This window comes from Coloeus monedula (genome assembly GCF_965178545.1).
Source record: "Coloeus monedula genome assembly, chromosome: W".
Taxonomy (NCBI): domain Eukaryota; kingdom Metazoa; phylum Chordata; class Aves; order Passeriformes; family Corvidae; genus Coloeus; species Coloeus monedula.
Genome location: NC_138821.1, coordinates 1,779,802 through 1,799,881, shown reverse-complemented (window position 1 = coordinate 1,799,881; position 20,080 = coordinate 1,779,802). Strand labels below are relative to the sequence as shown.

The 20,080-nt window shown below is 44.7% G+C and overlaps 1 protein-coding gene across 2 annotated transcripts in view; it reads left to right on the top strand.

The window, feature by feature from the left end:
* Nucleotides 1-18,210, top strand: part of LOC309584572 (protein ARK2N-like) — a 102,931-nt gene extending 84,721 nt beyond the window's left edge. Inside the window, exons 4-5 of one of the 2 annotated variants that reach the window (XM_082300659.1) lie at nt 10,935-11,061; nt 16,717-18,210. In XM_082300659.1, coding sequence (XP_082156785.1) covers nt 10,935-11,061; nt 16,717-16,756 — 167 coding nt within the window. In that variant the 3' untranslated portion in view covers nt 16,757-18,210. Of the gene's footprint in view, nt 1-10,934; nt 11,062-15,416; nt 16,142-16,716 lie in introns of those variants that run through there. The other variant, XM_082300658.1, reaches the window with a different exon arrangement.
* Nucleotides 18,211-20,080: the final 1,870 nt, after the last annotated feature.

Sequence of the window (20,080 nt, the reverse complement as noted above, 5' to 3'; positions counted from 1 at the left end):
TTTTAAAACGGAGGCATTAGTCTCATTGCCTCCTTTCTGCTGTTCAAGCATTTTTAACGTTTGGTGTTTGCGCTCAACGATTGACTGGCCTGTAGGAGAATGGGGGATGCCGGTGACATGTTCCACACCCCGTTCATCAAAGAATCTTTTAAATTCTGCAGATGTATATGCTGGGCCATTGTCTGTTTTTATCTTTCTCAGTGTCCCCAGCACAGCAAAGGCTTGAACCAGGTGGTTGGTGACATCTTTTGCCCTTTCCCCACGATGGGCTGAGGCAAAGGTCACACCAGAAAAGGTGTCTACTGACACATGCACATATTTTTGGCGACCAAATTGGGGGAAATGGGCAACATCCATCTGCCATACCTCACAACTGCCGAGGCCTCGAGGATTAACCCCTTGGCCTAATGATGGTAACTGGTATTTCTGGCAGCTAGGGCATGTCGCCACGATTATCTTTGCCTGGTCTTTGGTGAGGTGGAACATCCGGACAAGGGCTGGAGCATCTTGATGGAACATTGCATGGCTCAACTGGGCTTGCTGGAATCTGTTAGGCAGATTCGCTAGCTCGATGGGCATAGCTAGGGCATCTGGTCTCCTGTTCCCTTTGGCAATAAATCCTGGCAGGTCAGTGTGTGACCTCACATGCATTACGTAAAAGGGTTGCTTTCGGTGGGAGACAATTTGGATTAGCTTCGAAAGCAAGTTATAGATTTTTGGATTCACCACCTCTCTGAGCGATGCTCTTTCTGCTCTGGACACCACTCCTGCTACATATGCGGAATCTGTTACCAAATTAAAAGGTTCATTGAACCGCTCAAATGCTCTGACCACTGCGGCAAGCTCTGCAACCTGCGGTGATCCTTCGACCACCTGCACATCAGACTCCCACTTCTGAGTGCAAGGATCCCTCCAAGCGATGACAGACTTGTGAGATGCCCCAGAACCATCCGTAAAGATCGTCAGGGCATTGAGGGGCTCACGACTCTGAATTTCTTTTGGAATTAATTTAAAGACCGAATTGAACAATTTGTGTTTTGGGTTGTGAGCTGATATTTGTCCCGAATAACTATCAAAGGCAAATTGGAGATGATTGTTGTTTTGAAGGAGATGGTCCAGTGCATTGGTTGTCAGTGGCAGGTAAACACATGTGCAGTCACACCCCGCAAGGGTACGGAGGCGAGACCTAGCCTTTATCACCGAGCCATGAGCTCCTGTGGTGTGGTAATACTTTTGGACGGCTGGTGCGAGAGGAAACCCACTCAATAATCAGAAGGGGATCCCTCTGCACCTTGTCCCACTGGAAAACCAGCCCATGGAGGTATGGCATTTTCCCCAACACTATAAACTGAAAGGGCAGACCTGGGGCATAACGATGGGCTTGGCGAGATGACAGCACCTCCTGGACTTTGATGAGGGAGTTTCTTGCCTCTTCTGTCAACTGCCTCGGGGATTTGAGATCCTTGTTCCCACAAAGCAGGTTGAACAGAGGTGCAAGGTCCTCAGTCGTCAGTCCCAGGGGCTGCCTCACCCAGTTGATGGATCCGCAGAGTTGATGGAGTTCCTGCAGAGTCTTGGGGTTATCGTTGATTTTTAACAGTTGGGGCACCACCGTCTGCTCCTCTATTTTGAGTCCAAGATATTTAAAGGGTGAGGTCTTCTGGACCTTCTCAGGATGGATTTCGAATCCATCAGCCTCTAAAGCCCTAATTACCTCCCCCAGAGTCCAGTCCAGGTACTGCTGCGTGGGCGCACACACCAAAACATCATCCATGTAGTGTAGGATCACAGCTCTAACTGCCTTTTTCCGGACAGGGGACAGAATGCGAGCGACATACTACTGGCAGATGGTGGGCGAATTTTTCATGCCTTGCGGCAGAACTCACCAGTGGTAGCGCTGCATGGGAGCCTCTCGGTTGAGGGAAGGCACCGAGAAGGCAAACCGGGGTGCATCGTCCGGATGCAGGGGGATCTGGAAGAAGCAGTCCTTGATGTCTATGACTGCTAGCTTCCACTGCCTAGGGAGCATAGAGGGTGATGGCATTCCAGGCTGCAGGGGTCCCATGTCCTCAATGACCTCATTAATTTTCTGCAGGTTGTGAAGGAGTCTCCATTTGTCTGTCCCCGGCTTCCGGATCACAAAGACCGGGGAGTTCCAAGCGCTGTTGGAAAGCTCAATGTTCCCCTTTCCCCAGCTACTCCTCCACGAGTGCAGTGAGCGCTCTCAATTGGTGTGTTTTTAAAGGCCACTGATCCACCCAGACCCTTTTATTAGTGAGCCAATTCAATTTCTGGGTGGGGTGCTCCGCAGTGGCCCCTACTAAAAATCCCGGGGTTGAGATGGGAGCTCAACCCGGGCTCCCCACTGGGACATGAGATCCCTGCCCCACAATGTAAACCCAGAGTCAATAACAAATGGACGGACTGTTGCAATCCACCCCTCTGGACCCTCAATCTGGACAAGAGTCCTGCTTCTCTGACCAGCCACAGATCATCCCACACCCATAACAATACCTTCCGCCGGTTGCAACCCCCAATGTGACGGCCAGTTGTTGGAGGCGATGACCGTCACATCTGCCCCCGTGTCCATCATCCCTGCTAGGCTGATGTCCGAGCCCTGGCATGAAATCTTGCAGCTTAGCATAGGCTTATCCTCCCCTACCACCTCAGCCCAGAAGACAGATGGGTTGTAGTTTTCTGGTGAACTTCTGGGCATGAGGATGGCCTGGGCGAGAACCTGGCCGGCTGCAAGAAAGAAAGGCGGGTGAATACATTGGATGTTAATTGTAAAGAGTCCTTGTGATCCTACTTGGACGATCTCTGGTGTTATTGAGATCTCTGGTGGTGTACGCGTGGTGTCTCCTATAACAAACAAGCAGCAGTCTTTCAGTCCTTCGCAGCTCACGAGAACCCGTCGAGGTGTGATAAAGTCCATCGTGGTTGCAGTAGTGGTAGTCACAGTTTTTCTGGTTATGGCTTCTTTATTTATGTCGTCACGTGGGGCTGCAGATCCGTGCTGGGTCCTCAGTTTCCCGGCTGTACCTCCATGGGAGTGGGTAATGCTACTTGCCCTGGGGAAACAGGTCGGGAACTTTGATTAATCGGGTCTGGAGCTCTGCAGTTCCGGGCCACGTGTCCTGGCTTGCCACATCTGTGACAAGTCCAGGTTCTGTTTGTCATCCTCTTGTCCTGAGGTGCTGTTGCCTCAGCAGCACCCGCAGCTCCTACCACATTCCCCCTCGTTTTTAAATTTGGTTGGCCAATTGGAACTACGGTTGTGCAGTCTCGAATCATCTGCTTTAACGTTGGTGGAGGATCAAGTGGAAGGGTCATAATCACTCTCTTACAAGGTTCATTTGCATTAGCTTTTGCTATTTGAGTGATTATGCTTTCTCTAATTCTTGTATCTTCCACTTGCTTCTCCACCACTAATTTTAATTTGTCAATAAAGTCAATAAATGGTTCATTTGGGAGTTGCTGAATTTCAGTAAAATTTAGTAGAGGCGCCGATTTAGGGGGCATTATTAAAAAAGCTTGCTCCGCCGCTTGTTTAACAGTATTTAAGACCGGCTCTGGGGTGTTTCGGGCCTGGTCTTGTGGCTTGGCAAGCGACCCCTCACCAGTAAGGTGGTTGTCTTGGGGTGACCTTATGATGTGTATCCCATATCACTGCCTATTCCCAGAAATTAATTTTTGGGCCTTTCTATGCCTCTAAACTGAGCCTGAGAGGGGGAAGGAAAACAAAACCTGAGCAAAAACTTTCTCAAAGCAGTTTGCAGCTTGTTCAAGGACACAAAAAGATAGCAGGTTTTTTTTCCCCAGCTGGGGCAGGGGAGGGAGGAAGCACCCAGCTTGTGGCTTTCCAGTCAGCTTTTGGCCAGTTTTTTCCAGTTTCTAGTTCTCCAGAGAGAGACTGAGAGTTGAACTTTTCCTTCTCTGGAATTTCGGATTTTCTCCCATTTTCTACTGGACTGCTTGATTGCTGTAACATCAGAGCACATCGGGAGGACTTTCCACCGGGCACAGAGGGCCTGGCCCTGGGCCAAGCCCCAGCTCCGAGGAGACCAAAGGGAGGACTCGAACACTTTCCCAGGTTTTTCCTCTACAGCGAAAGATTTTACCATTTAACATTATTTTCCTTTCCCATGTGTTTGTTAAATAAATAGTTTTATCTTCTTCACTTTCCTTCGAGGAAAATTGACTTTTTCCCGAACCTGGTGGGGGGAGGGGTGGTTGTGCCTTCTCTCAGAGGATATATTTCTAATTTTGGCCAAACCGGAACAGTGGTCCATGGAAATCCCTGCTTTATTAGGGTCTTGCAACAGGATTGGGAGGACCTCTCTTAGTTGCTTTCTCCACCCGTCATCCCACAACTAGAATTCGGCTGGAGAAAGCAAGCAATAAAAAATGCTTTGGAGGTCTGCTGGGACCAGCACTGTATTAGTGAGGGTGGCCCGCAGGAGATTCTGGAAATATGGACTCTCCCTCCCAAACTCCTTCTGGGCTTTACAAAGTTCTTTGAGCCCAGCAGGGTCAAAGGGTTTCCAGGTGGGGTTGCCGCCAGCTCGGTTATAAGTAACCGGAGCGGGGAAGGGATCGGAGGAGGCTCCCGGTTCCGGGTTCAAGATGGTCTTGGTTCCGGTTTCCACAGCGTGGGAACCAGAAGACGAGGCGTGAGAACCAGAAGGCTCCTCCCGGTAGGCGGGGGCTGAGGACAAAGAGGAGTGGCCACGGGAAAGGCGGGGACTCCCGACGTGAAGGAGAAGCTCACAGATGTCACTTTAGGAGGGGGCGGGGCCAGGACAGGGCAAGGAGGAGGGGGGAGCAGAGGATTTTGGGAAGAAGAAGGAAAAAAGATGGGCTGTGCCATGCGGTCTCCTCCATTTTGGGGGAGTGCAGGAACAGCAGGGAAAGGGGACAAAATGGTGGACGAAGAAAAGCCTTCGCCGTCATTTTCAGGGCAATAAAACTGGGAACTGCTTTTTGGGACAACGACCGGGGAGGAGGGCATAGGAGAGCGGGTTTGGGTAGAAGCCGAAACAGCCTGGCCAGGGCTACTTCGGAGGGGTGGCTCAGAGGATCGAGGAGAGTCAGGGAGACGGTGGCAGCCCTGTGCCTCTGGGCATTTTACAACTCCCGGTCTTCTCAGCAAAGGGGTAGTGGGATGAGGAACACGACAGGGGGGAGGAGGGACTTGGGAAGAACTGGGGAGAACTTGGGGCTTTTCTTTTATTTTCCAATTAGCTTTCTGTATATCTCTCAAAGCCCAGACCATGTAGAGAAACCTCTCTCCAGAGGGATCTCCCCTGTCTCGGTTTTGAAAGACAGGTGTCTGCTAAGGAAGGCAGAAGCCCCCCTTGAAGTGGCAGATATAACCTTTTTCCCCTCCAAGTTATTATATTTTGAAATCAAGGGCCTTTAGGCAAAGATGTGGGAAATAGGAATAACAGTTCTTTACTATATATATATATATGTATATGTATATAACCAGTCAAACAAAACAACAACAACTATGGCAGTAACAGCACACACAAACCCAGTCCCAGCCTTCTCGGCTGTCAGGCCCTTTCCCCTCGGGTGCAGTTCCGCTCGCAGCCGGCAGGGGCGCTGGCGGCTCCCGGTGAGCAGGGCAGGTGCGATGGTTCCCCCGCGGCTGCAGGGGGCGCTCCGGAGCGAGCTCGGGAAACACGCGGGCAATGGCGGCCTGGGATCCCGGGAAGGGAAGGAACAAAGGCTTCACAAACCCCTGGGCAGCCGATCCCGGACTCTCAGGAGCAGCAGGCTGGGAACGGCAGGCAGGAGCGGCAGGCTAGAGCGGCAGGCTAGAGCGGCAGGGACGAACGCAAATCCCGGGTGGCAGGCGAGATGTATCCAGATGGGAGAACCCCACGGATGCCCAGGCAGGCAGGGCGAGCAGGGCTACAGCGTAGCAAAAGCTCGAAGCAGCAGCAGCGGGGCAGGGCAGCCACAGCTCGGCCTCCAGCAGGGCAGGAAAAGCGGCTTTTGGGGTCCCGGCGTTGTTTCCAGCAGGAAGAGAAGAACGGCCAAAAAAGAAAGAAGCAGCAGCTCCTTTCTCTGCAGCTTCTTTCTCCGGACGCTCAGAGCGAACTGCCCCCACACCCAGGTGTAGGCAAGAAAGTAGCCAGGCCCGCCCCACTCCCTTATTGTCTTTCTTAAGTACAGCTATTTGTCCCCTAGCAACATGCATATGGGAGAAAATTCCTTTAACAGAAAAAAACCCTAAGACTAAACTAAAACCCCAACACCCCTTTGGTTTAATTCTAATATTTTGTCCCCCACAAATTGCCAAAACGTGGCTGACTGCAAATTAGCAGGGGACATCTGGGGAAAATAAAAGAACAGCCACTTAACAAACCTTTTCAAAAACCCCTTTGATAATTTTAACCCACAATTCTTCAGGGACTCCCCAACTTGGAGATAAACCTCCTGCTGAGGCTGGGAAAGCTTAGTTCCCATCTTAAACCTCAGCCTCAACTTCACCCACCACCGGCAAAAAGGAGAAATTAAACGTAATTTCCCAGGGGCTGGGAATCACAAAAATACTCACAAGAAGACACAGGTGTCCGGTCCTGGAAACAAAAAGGCACGGTGGGGTCCTCCAGGACAGGCTGCTCTCCTGTCAGGAGTTGGCAACCTCTCGGAGCGCGGCTTTTAAAACAGAGCACGCTGCCGCGAGAGGCGTCGGGGGCTCCGAATCGCTGATGCTCGCAGCCTCCTGGCAGCGAGGACGATGCAGGAACGCACGTGTGTGTCGTCCCTGTTCGGGGCGCCAACCTAACGCAACCGGGGGCTTGTAATCACAAGCCTTGGCGTTCCCTCGGGCAGAGGGGACGCAGAGTTAGGCTCCACAGCGTCCTCGCTGGACGGCTCAGTGGAATCAGTGTGAGATGGGTGCGTGCGCTGGCTCCTCCTCAGAGGAAGCACGTTGGGTGGCTGATGAATTAGGCTCGCATTGGCCCGGAGGCAAAGAAGGCGGGAGGGGCTTCTGGTGTGAGTTCCAACAGGTTTATTTGCAGGAGGGTCCAGGGACCAGAGCAGCCTCGAGGAGACACAGGCTCGCCCCTTTATGGGGGGGTGGAGCAAGGCAGGGAAAGAGAAAACAACCAATGGGGTACAAGCAGAGGGGAGGATACAATTTTTCAGAACAAATGGGGAAAACAGGGAGGCAGGAGTCATAACAGGGAACCAATTAATAACTACAAAAGGGAGAACTTTCTGGAACAGGGGGAGGTAATTTAGGATTGGGAGCCACCCAGGGGGAGGTAACCTAGATCTCAGTGATCTCTTCTGGTGACTGACATTTGATGGTTTCAGCCCAAGAGCAGGCTGAGCCACCCCAACACCTATCATGCACCAGCCTCTAGGAAAGTTAAACAGCAGAATGGACTGTTAAAGACTACATTGAAAGCAATGGGTGGTGAGACCTTCAAACATTGGGATCTGCATTTCACCAAAGCCACCTGGTTAGTTAACACCTGAGGTTCTACCAATCAAGGTGTCCCTACTCAGTCAGGACCCTTATCTGCCATAGACAAAGTCCCTGTAGTGCACATGAGAAATAAGAAAGACAGTTTGGATTAGTCCTGCCTCAGGCAAAGGCAAACTTATCCATGGGATTGTTTTTGCCCAAGGACCCTGTTGCACTTGGTGGGTAACGCAGAGGGATGGGGAAACACAATGTGTACCTCATGGGGATTTGATTTTTGGTGAGAACTGTCTGTAATGTTGAATTGTATATGTAATATTTGTTGTTGAATGACACTCTCACTGTATGTTGTAAATACCCTGACCAATGAATTTGGACTGCTCAAGTTACACTAGTCAAGGACTAAAACGAACTCAACAAATATCTTGGGGGAACTGTCATTGACCACTGAAATAATAACTGTTTGTATATAGTTATATGTATGTGTATACATTTAAAAGCTATAAAATCTGGGCATGAGTTGCATGGTATAAAATAAGGGGTGATAATGTCCTGGGTACAGAGAAAAGAGGGTGGAGCTTTCAGCACTGTTTACTCAATACCATTTTATATCATAGACATGGGCGTGCTTTTGGCAGGGAAAATGCCATGGCCGGAAATGGAAGGGGGGCCATTTTTGTTTGGCTCGCTCCAGCAAAAGGACCTGCAGACCCCAGCACCCCACGCCCCGCTATTTTTCCCATTTCCCATCCCTCCAGGATGTTTTTGCAGGACAAGGGGCTGAGCAGAGACAGTGGCGCCGCTCCCGGGGGATGGTGCTGAAGTGACAGCTCTGTGATGCAGCCGAGTGGAGCCAGGGCTGTGCAGCTTTCAGTTCACCATGGGACCGTTTTTTCCCCCCACTTCAGTGTGGCAAAGTGACCTGGAGCAATGGCACTGATTTCAACTGAGTCCAGCCAAGCCAAGAGGGAGTCCAGCTAAGCCAAAAAGGAGCCCAGTGAGGTGGTAGGAAGAGGCAGCAAGGTAGCAGAACCAACTCCCCACACACACCCCCAGCATGGCAGACCAGTGGTAGCAGCAGTGCAGGAACCTGGTATCGAACGGAACTCAGCAGGGAGAGACACTCACCGCCAACCGCCGCTGCCACAGAGACAGAGCAGGAAAACCGCTGCCACAGAGAGAGCAGGAAAACCTCCACCGCAGATCTGGTGCTGCTCCAGGCAGCACCAGCACCCCCCATCCACCATTGGAATTGCTCCATAGACCCCTGCCATCTTTTCTTTGTTCCAGGGGGGCCACATGACACCTTGCTTTTGTTGATTAAACCACTCCCTCTTTTGTACAATTTTCTTTTTTATTGTTGTGTTTATTGGTATTTTATTTTAGTAAAATTGTGGCTCTATCCTTTTTTAACCTATTGTAGTTTTGGTTTGGGGTTTTTTCTTCCCTCCACTGTCATGAGGGAGGAAAGGGGGAAAGGGCTTGCTCAGTCATACTTTTCTTCACTGTAAAACCCTTACATCCTCTCATCTTTGAAGAGATGTCTACTCAAACTAGATGTACATAATATATTCACCTCCTCTCAAATTTCCTGTTTGACTACTGATTCTTCCCATGTGTGAGAGAAATGAGACAACTCTTAAAAATTTATTGAAAACAGAAAAATTGAAAAATTACAGAAATCAGAAAAATATAAAAATTTGGGATCCTATGGCTCAGTAGATGGTATGCCCCAGGAGCGCAGGGATTTGAGATCTTCTGGCTGAGACAGCACTAGACCTCAGGTAGAGAAAAAGAACTTGCAGTGCTGGGCTGACTTTAAAAAAATTACTAAAAGCCCCTTAAAAGGGGTAAGGCTTTTAATGCCCAGCACCGATGTCTCCCACAGCTAGTCAGGAGAGAGCAAGAGTGGAAAAGAGGGTCCGCCTCTCCACTTCGTCCTTTTTTATAGTTTTTGCTCAGCCCCCAGTCCGCCCACAGCCCGCCCCTTCAGTCCAAAGCGATTGGTGCTTTCCTTTTGATGGATCATCTCCGTCCACCAATGGCTCATCGTTGTCGGGGGGGGTGGTAGTAGTTGAGATAAGGGGAATACAATACCTTCATTAAAATTCAGGTATTCAGGTTGCCATGGGACTTGCCTGAAGAGTAATGGCTCTGTAGCTAAAAATAGCTGCTGGCTATTAAGACTGGATGGGGTTTTGGCCTTGAAATCAGAATGCAAGTCCAACACATCTCAAAACACTTGTAAAAGTATACAGTAAACACAGGAAAGGTAACTCTTATGGTGTATAGGTGGTTTGAAGTTTGAGAAGGGGCAAGTTTGTGATTTTTAACTGGGAAAATTTTAACTGGGAAGGGTGCAACTCTCTTAATAAATTACTTTAAACAAATGAAAACACTGATAATGGAACTGGATTTTTGTACCTGGGCTGATGGGTTAATTGTAACATTCAATTTAAAAATAATTAACTCAAAATTAATTAATTAAAGCACTTAATATGCAAAGACCAAGCACAAATAGGGATTTCACGTATGACACCATGTGTAATACAGATAAGTGAGTGGTTGCCAAGGAGTAGGTAGTGTCATCTGCTTCAGGGCTGCCCAGCTTCCTTCAGGTTACTGCTAGAGACAGTAGAAGTAATTGTCTTTTTTTGTTCCCTAAAAAAACATTTTTAAAAATAGAAGTTATCTTTTTCAATTGAAATCTTATTTTTAATTGATTTTAAAAATAATTTATTTGCTGTAAAAGAAACAATTTGGTCTGGTTTGTGTTTTCCATGCAAGTATTATTTAATATGTCCCAACACAGCTTCACTAATTGGGGTTAAGAATCTTCTTAGTATTTAGAGAGGACAGACTGAGGAATGGATATCTTTGACGAACTGTAATAAAAAAAACACTGTTGTATATGGGACTTGAGAAAAACAGATTTTTTTTTTTTCTTCAAGTGTTTGTAATAATGTTAGGGCAGATGTGTGAAGCAGCACGGCCAGAAACTGATGGGTTTATTGTTTTTTATTTCATTGACTGGCTTCGCCTATTAAAAAAAATTAATTTTTGTCAGTGTGTGATATTTATGTCCAGCCTATAGGCTTTATTTGTTGCAGTATCATTGAGTTTGGTTTATTGGCATTAGATGGTCTTGTTTCTTTATATCAAAGGGATTTAGACACAGTCTACCTCAGCATTGTCGTAAAATAACAGCTGGAAATCCTAATTACATTGAATGTTCTTGATGCAACAGTCAGACTTTGTTCACATTTGTGTGATAACACCATCACTGGAGCTATTGAGACTGGATAAATCCAGTGGTCATCCTGTATCAGGTGATAAACAGAAAGTTGGATAACTTAATCTAAAAAGATTTTCCATTTGCGGTGTCTTTTTTTTGTTGTTGTTCACTTGGGAAATTCCTTTTTCAGCTGATTTCTGAGTTATGTAAGTTTTTAAACATTGGCTGTATTCTCATCTTCCCCATCTATAGGTCATTTGGATCCAGGCTTCCTTGCAGGTGACAAAAAATCTTTAAATAATGCCCAGATCAACAAAGAAATTAATATTGCCTCTTCTGATAGTGAAGTAGAGATTGTTGGAGTTCAGGAACGTGCCAGGTATGAATTCCTTTTTCTTGTTCTAATATTTATTTCATTTTATCAGAATATCTGTATTGCCAAAATTAATAAAGAAAAAAATGCTGACTTTCACTTTTGTAGTTATCCATTCATTACTGATGACCAAAAGGTAGCTAATGTTGCACTCATTTTTTCTATTCCACTGGTCAAGGTGATATCAGAATGTGTTTTTCTTTCGAACATTGCCAACTTGATAAGTATTCATATTAAGCTTGTGATTCAATATCAAACATTAACAGGCTAAAGATATGTAGTATTAAAGTACCAAATATTGAGATACCAAATGTATAGACATCAGGGATTCAGATTTTAAAGGCATAGTGTGAATATGCAAATAATGAAACTAAAATATTTATGTGGGTTCTTGTTTCTTTTCAAAATATTAGCTTTAAGCATTTAATCAGCTTCCACTTTAATTAATCAGTAGTTCTAAAAATGCTATTAACTTTTCAATAGCTTGTGTCATAAGATAGCCCCTTTAGATTGAAAATCATATCTTTATGAATCTTGGTCTTATTTCAAGATACAAGAGAGTTCAAATCCCCAAAGTAGAGGAGGGTAAGGAAACCAGAGGTTTCTCTCAAGCTCAGATAGAAAGTTGTCCAGCTGTGCTTCAGGTGTTATTCTTACTAGGCATTTTTTTTATGTTACTCTTCATCTTTAGTCTATGATCTTTCCTTGGCTTAAGATATAACGAAGCAGTTGAACAAGACTGGCATTTTCATATAGTATGGAGTGTTAATTTGGTGGAATAAAAGCAAGTTAAAACAGTATACAGACAAGCTCCTTCTAAAACTAGTCTGCTTCCTGGTGGATGCTTGGAGTCAGAAAAGGGGTGTGAGGGACAAAGTAGAGCTGTTCCTTGTTGTCCCTTTACCACATCTTTCTTGAGGAAAGGAAGAAGGAAGGTGTGTAGGACCCAATTTCCCAGGCAGCAAACTGTACAGATAGCGTGGACACAGTCCAGTACTGTTGAATATGAAAAAAGGAAATTTTAAGGTCCCAAAGGAAGAGATTTAGTCTTTGCTTTTAGAATAATGAAAGTCCTTGCATGGCTAACTCTTTTGGAAGATACTAATTCCTTAGGAAGTAGCTCTCCTGTTTATCCAGCTGACCCAGGGCTTGGAGGATTTTTGTGCTTGTAATAAGCAGTGTGGACTTGTCCTCCAATACTAGTTTGTGTAAATCTGTCTAGCACTATGTATGCACAACCCTTCTGTTTGAGGTCCCCTATTCAAAAACTTTCCATGCCGCTTGCCTCAATAATATTTACTGTGTACAAGAATGGAAATGTGAAGTAAATGTAGAATTGCTGTTAAAATTCAGTAGATATGGACTGAAATAATTTCAGCAAAGACAGATTTAAAGCACACTTTTGTGCTTTCCTTTGTTGATGTAACCATCTACCATCTCCCACAGACTAGTTTTTACTGGTTTTGTTGAATACTCACATGTTTCAGTTGTTCAAATCCTATTTAGAATTGTATTTGTTTTGCAGGTCTAGGCTTGCAGTTATGAAGTATTGATGGGCTTCTTTCAGGGTTGTGTTTTGGAAAAGGCTTAAGTTTTTGATCAGTATTTTTACATGCTGTCATGGTGACATTGGCCCAATGCCAGGCACCCACAAAAGCTGTTCGCTCACCCTCCCCTGCCACAGCTGGGCAGACGAGAGAAAAAAAATTCAACAAAGGGTTCATGAATTGAGATAAGGACCAGGAGAAAACACTCCAAGGGCAAAACAAGGTCAACTTAGAAGTTGCAAAGTGAATTTATTACTAACAGAATCAGAGGAGGATAATGAGAAGTAAAAGAAGCCCTTAAAACACCTTTTTCCTCCCAGCTGCTCCCTCCTTCCCACCAACAGTGCAGGGGAACAGGGCATGGGGGTTTGGTCAGTTTGCCACCCAAGATTTTCTTCCGCTTTTCTGGGAGAGGAGTCCTTCCCCTGTGAGACCATGGGGTCCCTTCCCACGGGAGACAATTCTCCGTGAACTTCTCCAGTGTGGGTCCAACCTCACAAGCAGCAGTTCTCCCAAAAGTGCTGCAACATGAATTCCCCCCACGGGCAAACAGTCCTCCCAAAACTGCTGCAGTGTGGGTCACTCTTCCACTGGGTGCAGTCCTCCAAGGACAGGCTGCTCCAGCCTGGAAGCACCGAGTCTTCCACTGGATCAGAGCCTCCTCCAGGCATCCACCCGCTCCGGCGTGGGCACCTCCCCCACGAGCTGCGGGTGGATCTCTGCATCCCCCGTGGACCCCCATGGGCTGCAGGGGGACAACCTGCTTCACCATGGTCTTCACCATGGCCTGCAGAGGCATCTCGACTCTGGTGCCTGGAGCACCTCCTCCCCCTCCTTCTTCACTGACCTTGGTGTCTCCATGTTGTTTTCTCTCATGTGTTCTCACCTCCTCCTCTTCTCTGACTAGGAGAAAAACTGCCCACTTTGTTTTGATTTTCTTCTTAAATATGTTATCACAGAAGCATTACCAACCTCTCTAATTGGCCCAGCTTTGGCCAGCAGCATGTCCATCTTCAGAACCATCAGGGATTGGCTCTGCCAGACATGGTGGAAGCTTCTAGCAGCTTCTCACAGAAGCCACCTCTGTGGACCCCCCGCTACCAAAAACCAGGCTATGCAAAACCAATACACATGCTTAGTTAGTATGGTATTTGGATTCTGTTCTCTTGCTCACACTGTTTTTTATCATGCTCCATATTCCATGTCATTATTAGACTGGTGTGAGTTGTGACACCCTGAAGTTTGTCCATCATTTGTAGTTTTTCAAATTATTGATGTATTGGTGCAGTTTTTCATCATTAGAATATTACTTGGCATATACTTAAGACACCAAGGCATTTTTTTTAGTTTGTTTAATTTTTCCGGTTACGCTTAAAAATATTTCTTCTTAAAAGAAAGAAATCAGCTACATTTGTTAGAGTTCCAGTCTCTTATTGCTAATTCTTTGTAGATACGTACTTTAAGTATGTATTTTTAAGACTGAAAAAGTAATAAAAAAGTCATTCTAAACATCAGAACATCACATCCAAAACTAAATAGTGTATCTGAGAAGGCAATGAGACATTTATATTCAGAGAAGTTACAGCTCAGAGAATGAGATTTTTCATTCTATTTCATGAAACTCTAACAAGAACCAAGAGAGATGAGCATAACCTAAGTAGTTCTGGAGAAAATAAATTGCATGACCTTAAACGAAAATAAATAAAAAAATAAATAAAATGTAAATGTCAGGGATATTTGAGCAACGCATAAAATTTGGGTTCCTGAAATACAGTACATGCACGTTCACAAAGAAATCGGAAAAGCTTACCCCAGCAGCCAAAACACCTCCTACTTATGTGTGTAGCCACCATCAGTGCTTTTAAGAGGCAAATCAATTTTTGGAGCACTAAGTATCAAGTTTTCCTACTGCTTGTTTAAGACTTACAGGTGGAAATGATCATCTTAAAGACTCCAGTAAATTCTTGTCATCACTTCATCATATAACAAAATTGGTCTATCTTTCACTGTGTTGGGCTTTTTTACTAATTATTATTTGCTTGTACTTCAATCATAACATATCTACTATGAATGTAATAGGTAAAAATACTGTGCAAATAAGTAGATATGTACCTCGCTTCAGCAAGGCACTTGAGTGTGTGTTTATCTTTAAATACATTATTTAGTCTCATTGACTATAATCACTGAAAGATTGTTTTGCTGAAGTCAGGCTGTACTGTTATCAGTGAGCATTTCTCAGCATGTTTGTAATTTTTAGTTAAGAAGACCAAAATATCAAATGTAATGGCTATAATAATGCAATTGACAAGCTGTCTTTTTTAATTATTGTAATGAAAGTATAATTGCCTCCTTATTTTAACATGGGTTTGATTTCATATAGAAAGATAGCTTTTCTTTGTCTCATCTAGCCTCACTTAAAATTTTTCTCTTTTTAAGTCCAGCGGGTAAAAGTGCTAGCAGGAAACTGTGCTTCTGAATAATGCATGGTATTACACATGATGGGGCAGACTTCTTCAAGATCCTTGGGATCCATGCACATATTTTGTAAGGAATATCACTTTATATCCACTGGCAGAATTCAGTTCTTAAAAATAATTTAATCACCACCACCATCACCACCAAGTTTAAATTTAGTCTCAGCTTTGTTTACTGGGTATTTCAGATGTCATGGACTCTACAAATGGAAAATCCATGAGGACATTTTAGAGAGAGGCATGTTAATAAGATGCCTAAGTGATAAAACACTGCAGCTAAGAATCTTGTGCCTGAATTAAATAGTAGCTTTAATCCTTTGTGGTTTTTGCCTTGCTACAGGTATGTGCATCCCAAGGGAGGTGTGATTCAGAGTGTGTCTTCTTGGAAGCATGGCTCAGGCTCACAATACTTTAACACTCAGCAAACACAATCATGGACAGCAGTGACTCCCCAGCAGAACTGGTCTTCGCCCCCAGAAGTAGTAGACCTCACTTTGGATGAGGATACAAGACGCAAATATCTACTGTAACACAGTGTCCCTTTGTTTCTGTCCCCACCCCTTCTCCCCTTTGTGGCACAGAAGTTCATTGTTAAAGCTTCAGCTGCAGAAGCCCCCTTCTTGGCATTATGAAATTCAAACTCATTATCTTTTTCATTTCCATAAGAATGTAGTATGATTTCAATATAATTTAAAATGGTTTTTCCTTCTCAAAGGAGGATTCGTCCCAGAATTAAAATCTAATAGCACCAAATTTAAAACACATCTAGTTACTAACGTGTGTGTGGTAATCTGAAGAAATAACTGCGTGCAGACTTATGTCCACTCACTCTTTCCCACCTCCAACTTCAGAACATTTTTAATTTATCAGTATATTGAGTTTGTTAGTAGAAGTTTGTGTTTTGCTTTGTCAGCATCAGTGATTTTGAGAAATGCTGTGTCCTCACTGATTTCAGTGGAATTGGGGGTATTCAATACTTCTGAAAATTGGGCCAAGAGTATTTTTATCCAAGCTGATTTGGTTATTTTACCAGCAGGAGGGACTGTCTTTAATGCAAATGGCCCATAACATATGCACTGAACAGCTTTTATTTTAAGCATTTTTATATTCAATATAATTTATAGTTTACACTCTTTTCAGTTCTGAGTATTCTATTTGACTACTGTGTTTCACTGATCATTTCCCATGGCTTGTTATGGTTTAAAATAGTAATAGTAGTGACTTAGTAGCAGATGATTATTGCAAAAGCACAGGAAAAAGAAAAGTAATAAAAAGGCCCAGAATTTTTTTTACCTAAATCTGAGTCTTGCCTGGAGTAGGAGAGAAACAAAACATTTTGCTCGCAGTCCTCATTTCTACTGCTGCTCATTTGCATCATTCACCATCTCAAAAAAAACCCAACCCCAAACAAATTCCAAACCCCCAGTCTGGCAAAGCACTTAAGCAGCTGTGTAGCATTTAGCAGGGACAGTTTGTGAAAACTCATTGGACCATTCGAGTGCTTAGAACTCTGTCCTAAAAGGTGTTGCAGGATCAGAACCTAAAGTTGTGATTTTTTAAATTTTTTTTTTAATAGATCTGTACTATTTTCCCGGCTTTGAGTCATGTGTCTTATACTAGTTTTGTAATTGTTTTTTCAGGTATGATTCAGGAAACACTTTCTACCAGAATATTTACTGAAATCAGCGGAACTACTTACTTTAGCAGGCTGTAGTTTCTGTAATGTATATGGAAATTCCTGCCACTCACCTGTCATTTTGAGCCTTTCTCAAGGCAAAAACCAAAGATTAGACTTTACAAGATTATATTCACTTTAAATGTCTATTGTGCAATTAAAACATTCCTTTGTATTCCAGATGTTTCTACTGAGAATTTTGTACAGCTCTAGCATCAGATTTTCTGCCATTTAAGGCTGAACAGGTGGTAATGAGGACATGGGAAGTTCTGTTTTCTTTTTGTGTTGGCTGGTTTCTAAATTTTATTTGGCTTCCAATAATTTTACCTGCAGGCAAAAAAAAAAAAAAAAAAAGCAGAACAGTTCACACTGCACTTTAAAGAACAATTAGGTAAGGGATTGATATTCCAATTTCAAGCTTTCTAAAACACTGAATATAAGTATATTGCATGGGCAGAAAAATGTATATGGTGCTTCTAGCGACCGATTTCTTTCTCTGGGGCAGGGAAAGAGGGAGGGGAGTGTGGATGGAGCCCATTCACACTGCAGTAGGGAAAAGCCCCGTGCTATTTGGGCACTATAATCAGTAGTGGCTGTCAATCTTTTCTCTTTGTATTTTAATCATGCAACTCAGCCATTGTTTTAGTGGGCTAGCACACATTTTATAACATAACTTTGTAACAGTGACATACCGTGTCTGCTTTTTCCTGTTTCACAAAGTCTTTTGAACATCAGTTGTGAAGAAAGCTGCAGAGACCCATTTGTAGTCCTTCCATGAAAAATGCAAACTAACTCTTGTTTTTCAGTTTGTATATGATGCGACTTCCATGTATATATAAAAACAACTGCATCCTAACCAAGCTTACTCCAATTATGCACTGTTTGTTTAATCAATTCACATATTACATTCTGATGCAGGTTTTCTTTTATTTAAAACACTACATATTTTTTCTTATTCTTAATATATTTGAAAGGGTGATGAGTGATCTGAAAACTGCAATCACTGGATAGCTAGGAAGTGGTTTGGTTTTAATTTTTTTTTTTTTTTAAAGAGCAAAAGGTGCCTGTGTGATTCTGCTCTTCTCAGCAGGAAAGTGAAATGTTAGCCATTGTATGACTAAGAACCAATGCACCTGGGGCCTGATCCAGAACCCATTGGAGTTGATGCGGGACTTTCCATAAACTTTAGTATGCATTGGCTCAAGCCCTTCAGGTTTTAGCAGTTCCTGAATTGCTGGAGTGTGAATTTGGAATCCTCTATAGTGAAAACAAATCATTGCTTAGAATATAAATGTTTAAAACGTGCAACTCCAGTTAAAAATTCTAGATTGTTCTTGACAGTCATTATTTAGTTCTCATTTTCCATCTAGTATTTAATGGTCTTTGAAGAAAAAATAATAATAAAACAGAGTGTTTTATATATATATATATATATATTTTTTTTTTTTTTGGTGCAAGATAAGACCTTCTGTTTTTTGAAACAAGTCTGTAGCATAAAGGTTAAACTATTTTAAAACAAAATAAAATAATGTATTATTTAAATAATATAAATTTGTTTGGGATTTCTTTCCACTTTCATCAATCTGCTTTGTCACATCTCCAAACGAAAGCCCTAAGGTCTGGGTTACAGCTGTCCAAATTCAGCACTGTTCCCCGCAGTAATGCATTTAATTTTGAGCATTCCGAATGTAAAAGTGATTTCCTGTCTGCAAAAGCTTGCTTTTATCTGCCAAACCAGGGTAGGACCATCACTTCTTCCTGTAACACTGGGGGGGGGGGGATGCCAGGGGATGTGTAGGTACCAGTAACAAGCAGCTGCTGCCCATCATAGAACCATAGAATGGTTTGGGTTGAAAGGGACCTTAAAGACAGTTGGCAGGAACACCTTCCACTAGACCAGGTGGCTCCAAGCCCCATCCAACCTGACCTTGAACACTTCCAGGGATGGGGCAGCCACAGCTTCTCTGGGCAACCTGTGCCAGTGCCTCACCACCCTCACAGTCAAGAATTTCTGTCTAATATCTAATCTAACCCTGCCCTCTGTCATTTTGAAGCCATTCCCCCTTGTCCTATCCCTCCATGCTCTTGTCCAAAGTCTCTCTCCAGCTCTCTTGTAGCCCCTTTAGGTACTGGAAAGTGCTCTAAGGTCTTCCCCGAGCCACCTACTCCAGGCTGAACAACCCCAACTATCTCAGCCTGTCTCCATAGCGAGGTGCTCCAGCCCTCTGAGCATCTTTGTGACCTCCTCTGGACTTGCACAAGAGGTCCACATCCTTCTTATGTTGGGAGCTGTCTTGGTTTGAAAGACAGGTGTCTGCCAAGGAAGGCAGGAGTCTCCCTTGAAATGGAAGGAAAAAAAAATACAACCCCCTTCCCTCCAAATTATTACAATTTTGAAATTAAGGGGCTTTCAGGCAAAGATATGAGGAATAGGAATAACAGTTCTTTACTATTACATATATCTATATGTGTATAACAAGTCAAAAAAACAACAATATCTATGGCAGTAACAGCAAACAGAACCACAAACCCAGTGCCAGCCTTCTCGAATGTCAGGCCCTTTCCCCTCGGGTGCAGTTCCAGTCGCAGCCGGCAGGGGCGCTGGCGGCTCCCGGTGAGCAGGGCAGGTGCGATGGTTCCCCCGCGGCTGCAGGGGGCACTCCGGAGCGAGCTCGGGGAGCATGCGGCGATGGCGGCTTGGGATCCTGGGAAGTGATGGAACAAAGGCTTCACAAACCCCTTGGGCAGCCAATCCTGGTGTCCGGCCGGACCCTCGGGAACAGCAGACTGGAACAGCAGGGACGAGCACAAATCCAGGGTAGCAGATGAGATGTATCGAACTCTGGAGCTGTGGTGGGAACCCCCGGAGGTCTGGGCAGGCAGGGCATGGCAGGGATACAGAGTAGCAAAGGCTTGAAGCAACGGCGGGGGCAGGGCGGCTGCAGCCCAGCTCCCAGCAGGGCAGGGAAAGGCGGGCTTGGGAATCCCAGGGTTTCTCCGGTAGAAGGAAGGCAGCTGAAAAAGCAGAAGTCTGCAGTGCAGACTAATTCCTTCCAGCCTCTCTCCCCGTCCAAAACTCTGAGAACTAACAGCCCACAAGCCCAGGTGAAAGAGAGTAGCCAGTCGGACCCCTCTCTCTGTGGCCAGGTCTTTTGTTTTTCTTAAGAACCTAGTAATTTGTCCCCCTGGCAACATGTATGGGGAAAATTCTTTAAGAGAAAAAGAAAACAGAAGGGGAACTCCCAAAACCCCAACAGGAGCCCATTGTGCTCTGCAGGATCCCTTCTAGGCATGTGGTTTCTGCACAGCCTCCATCTCCCCACACATGG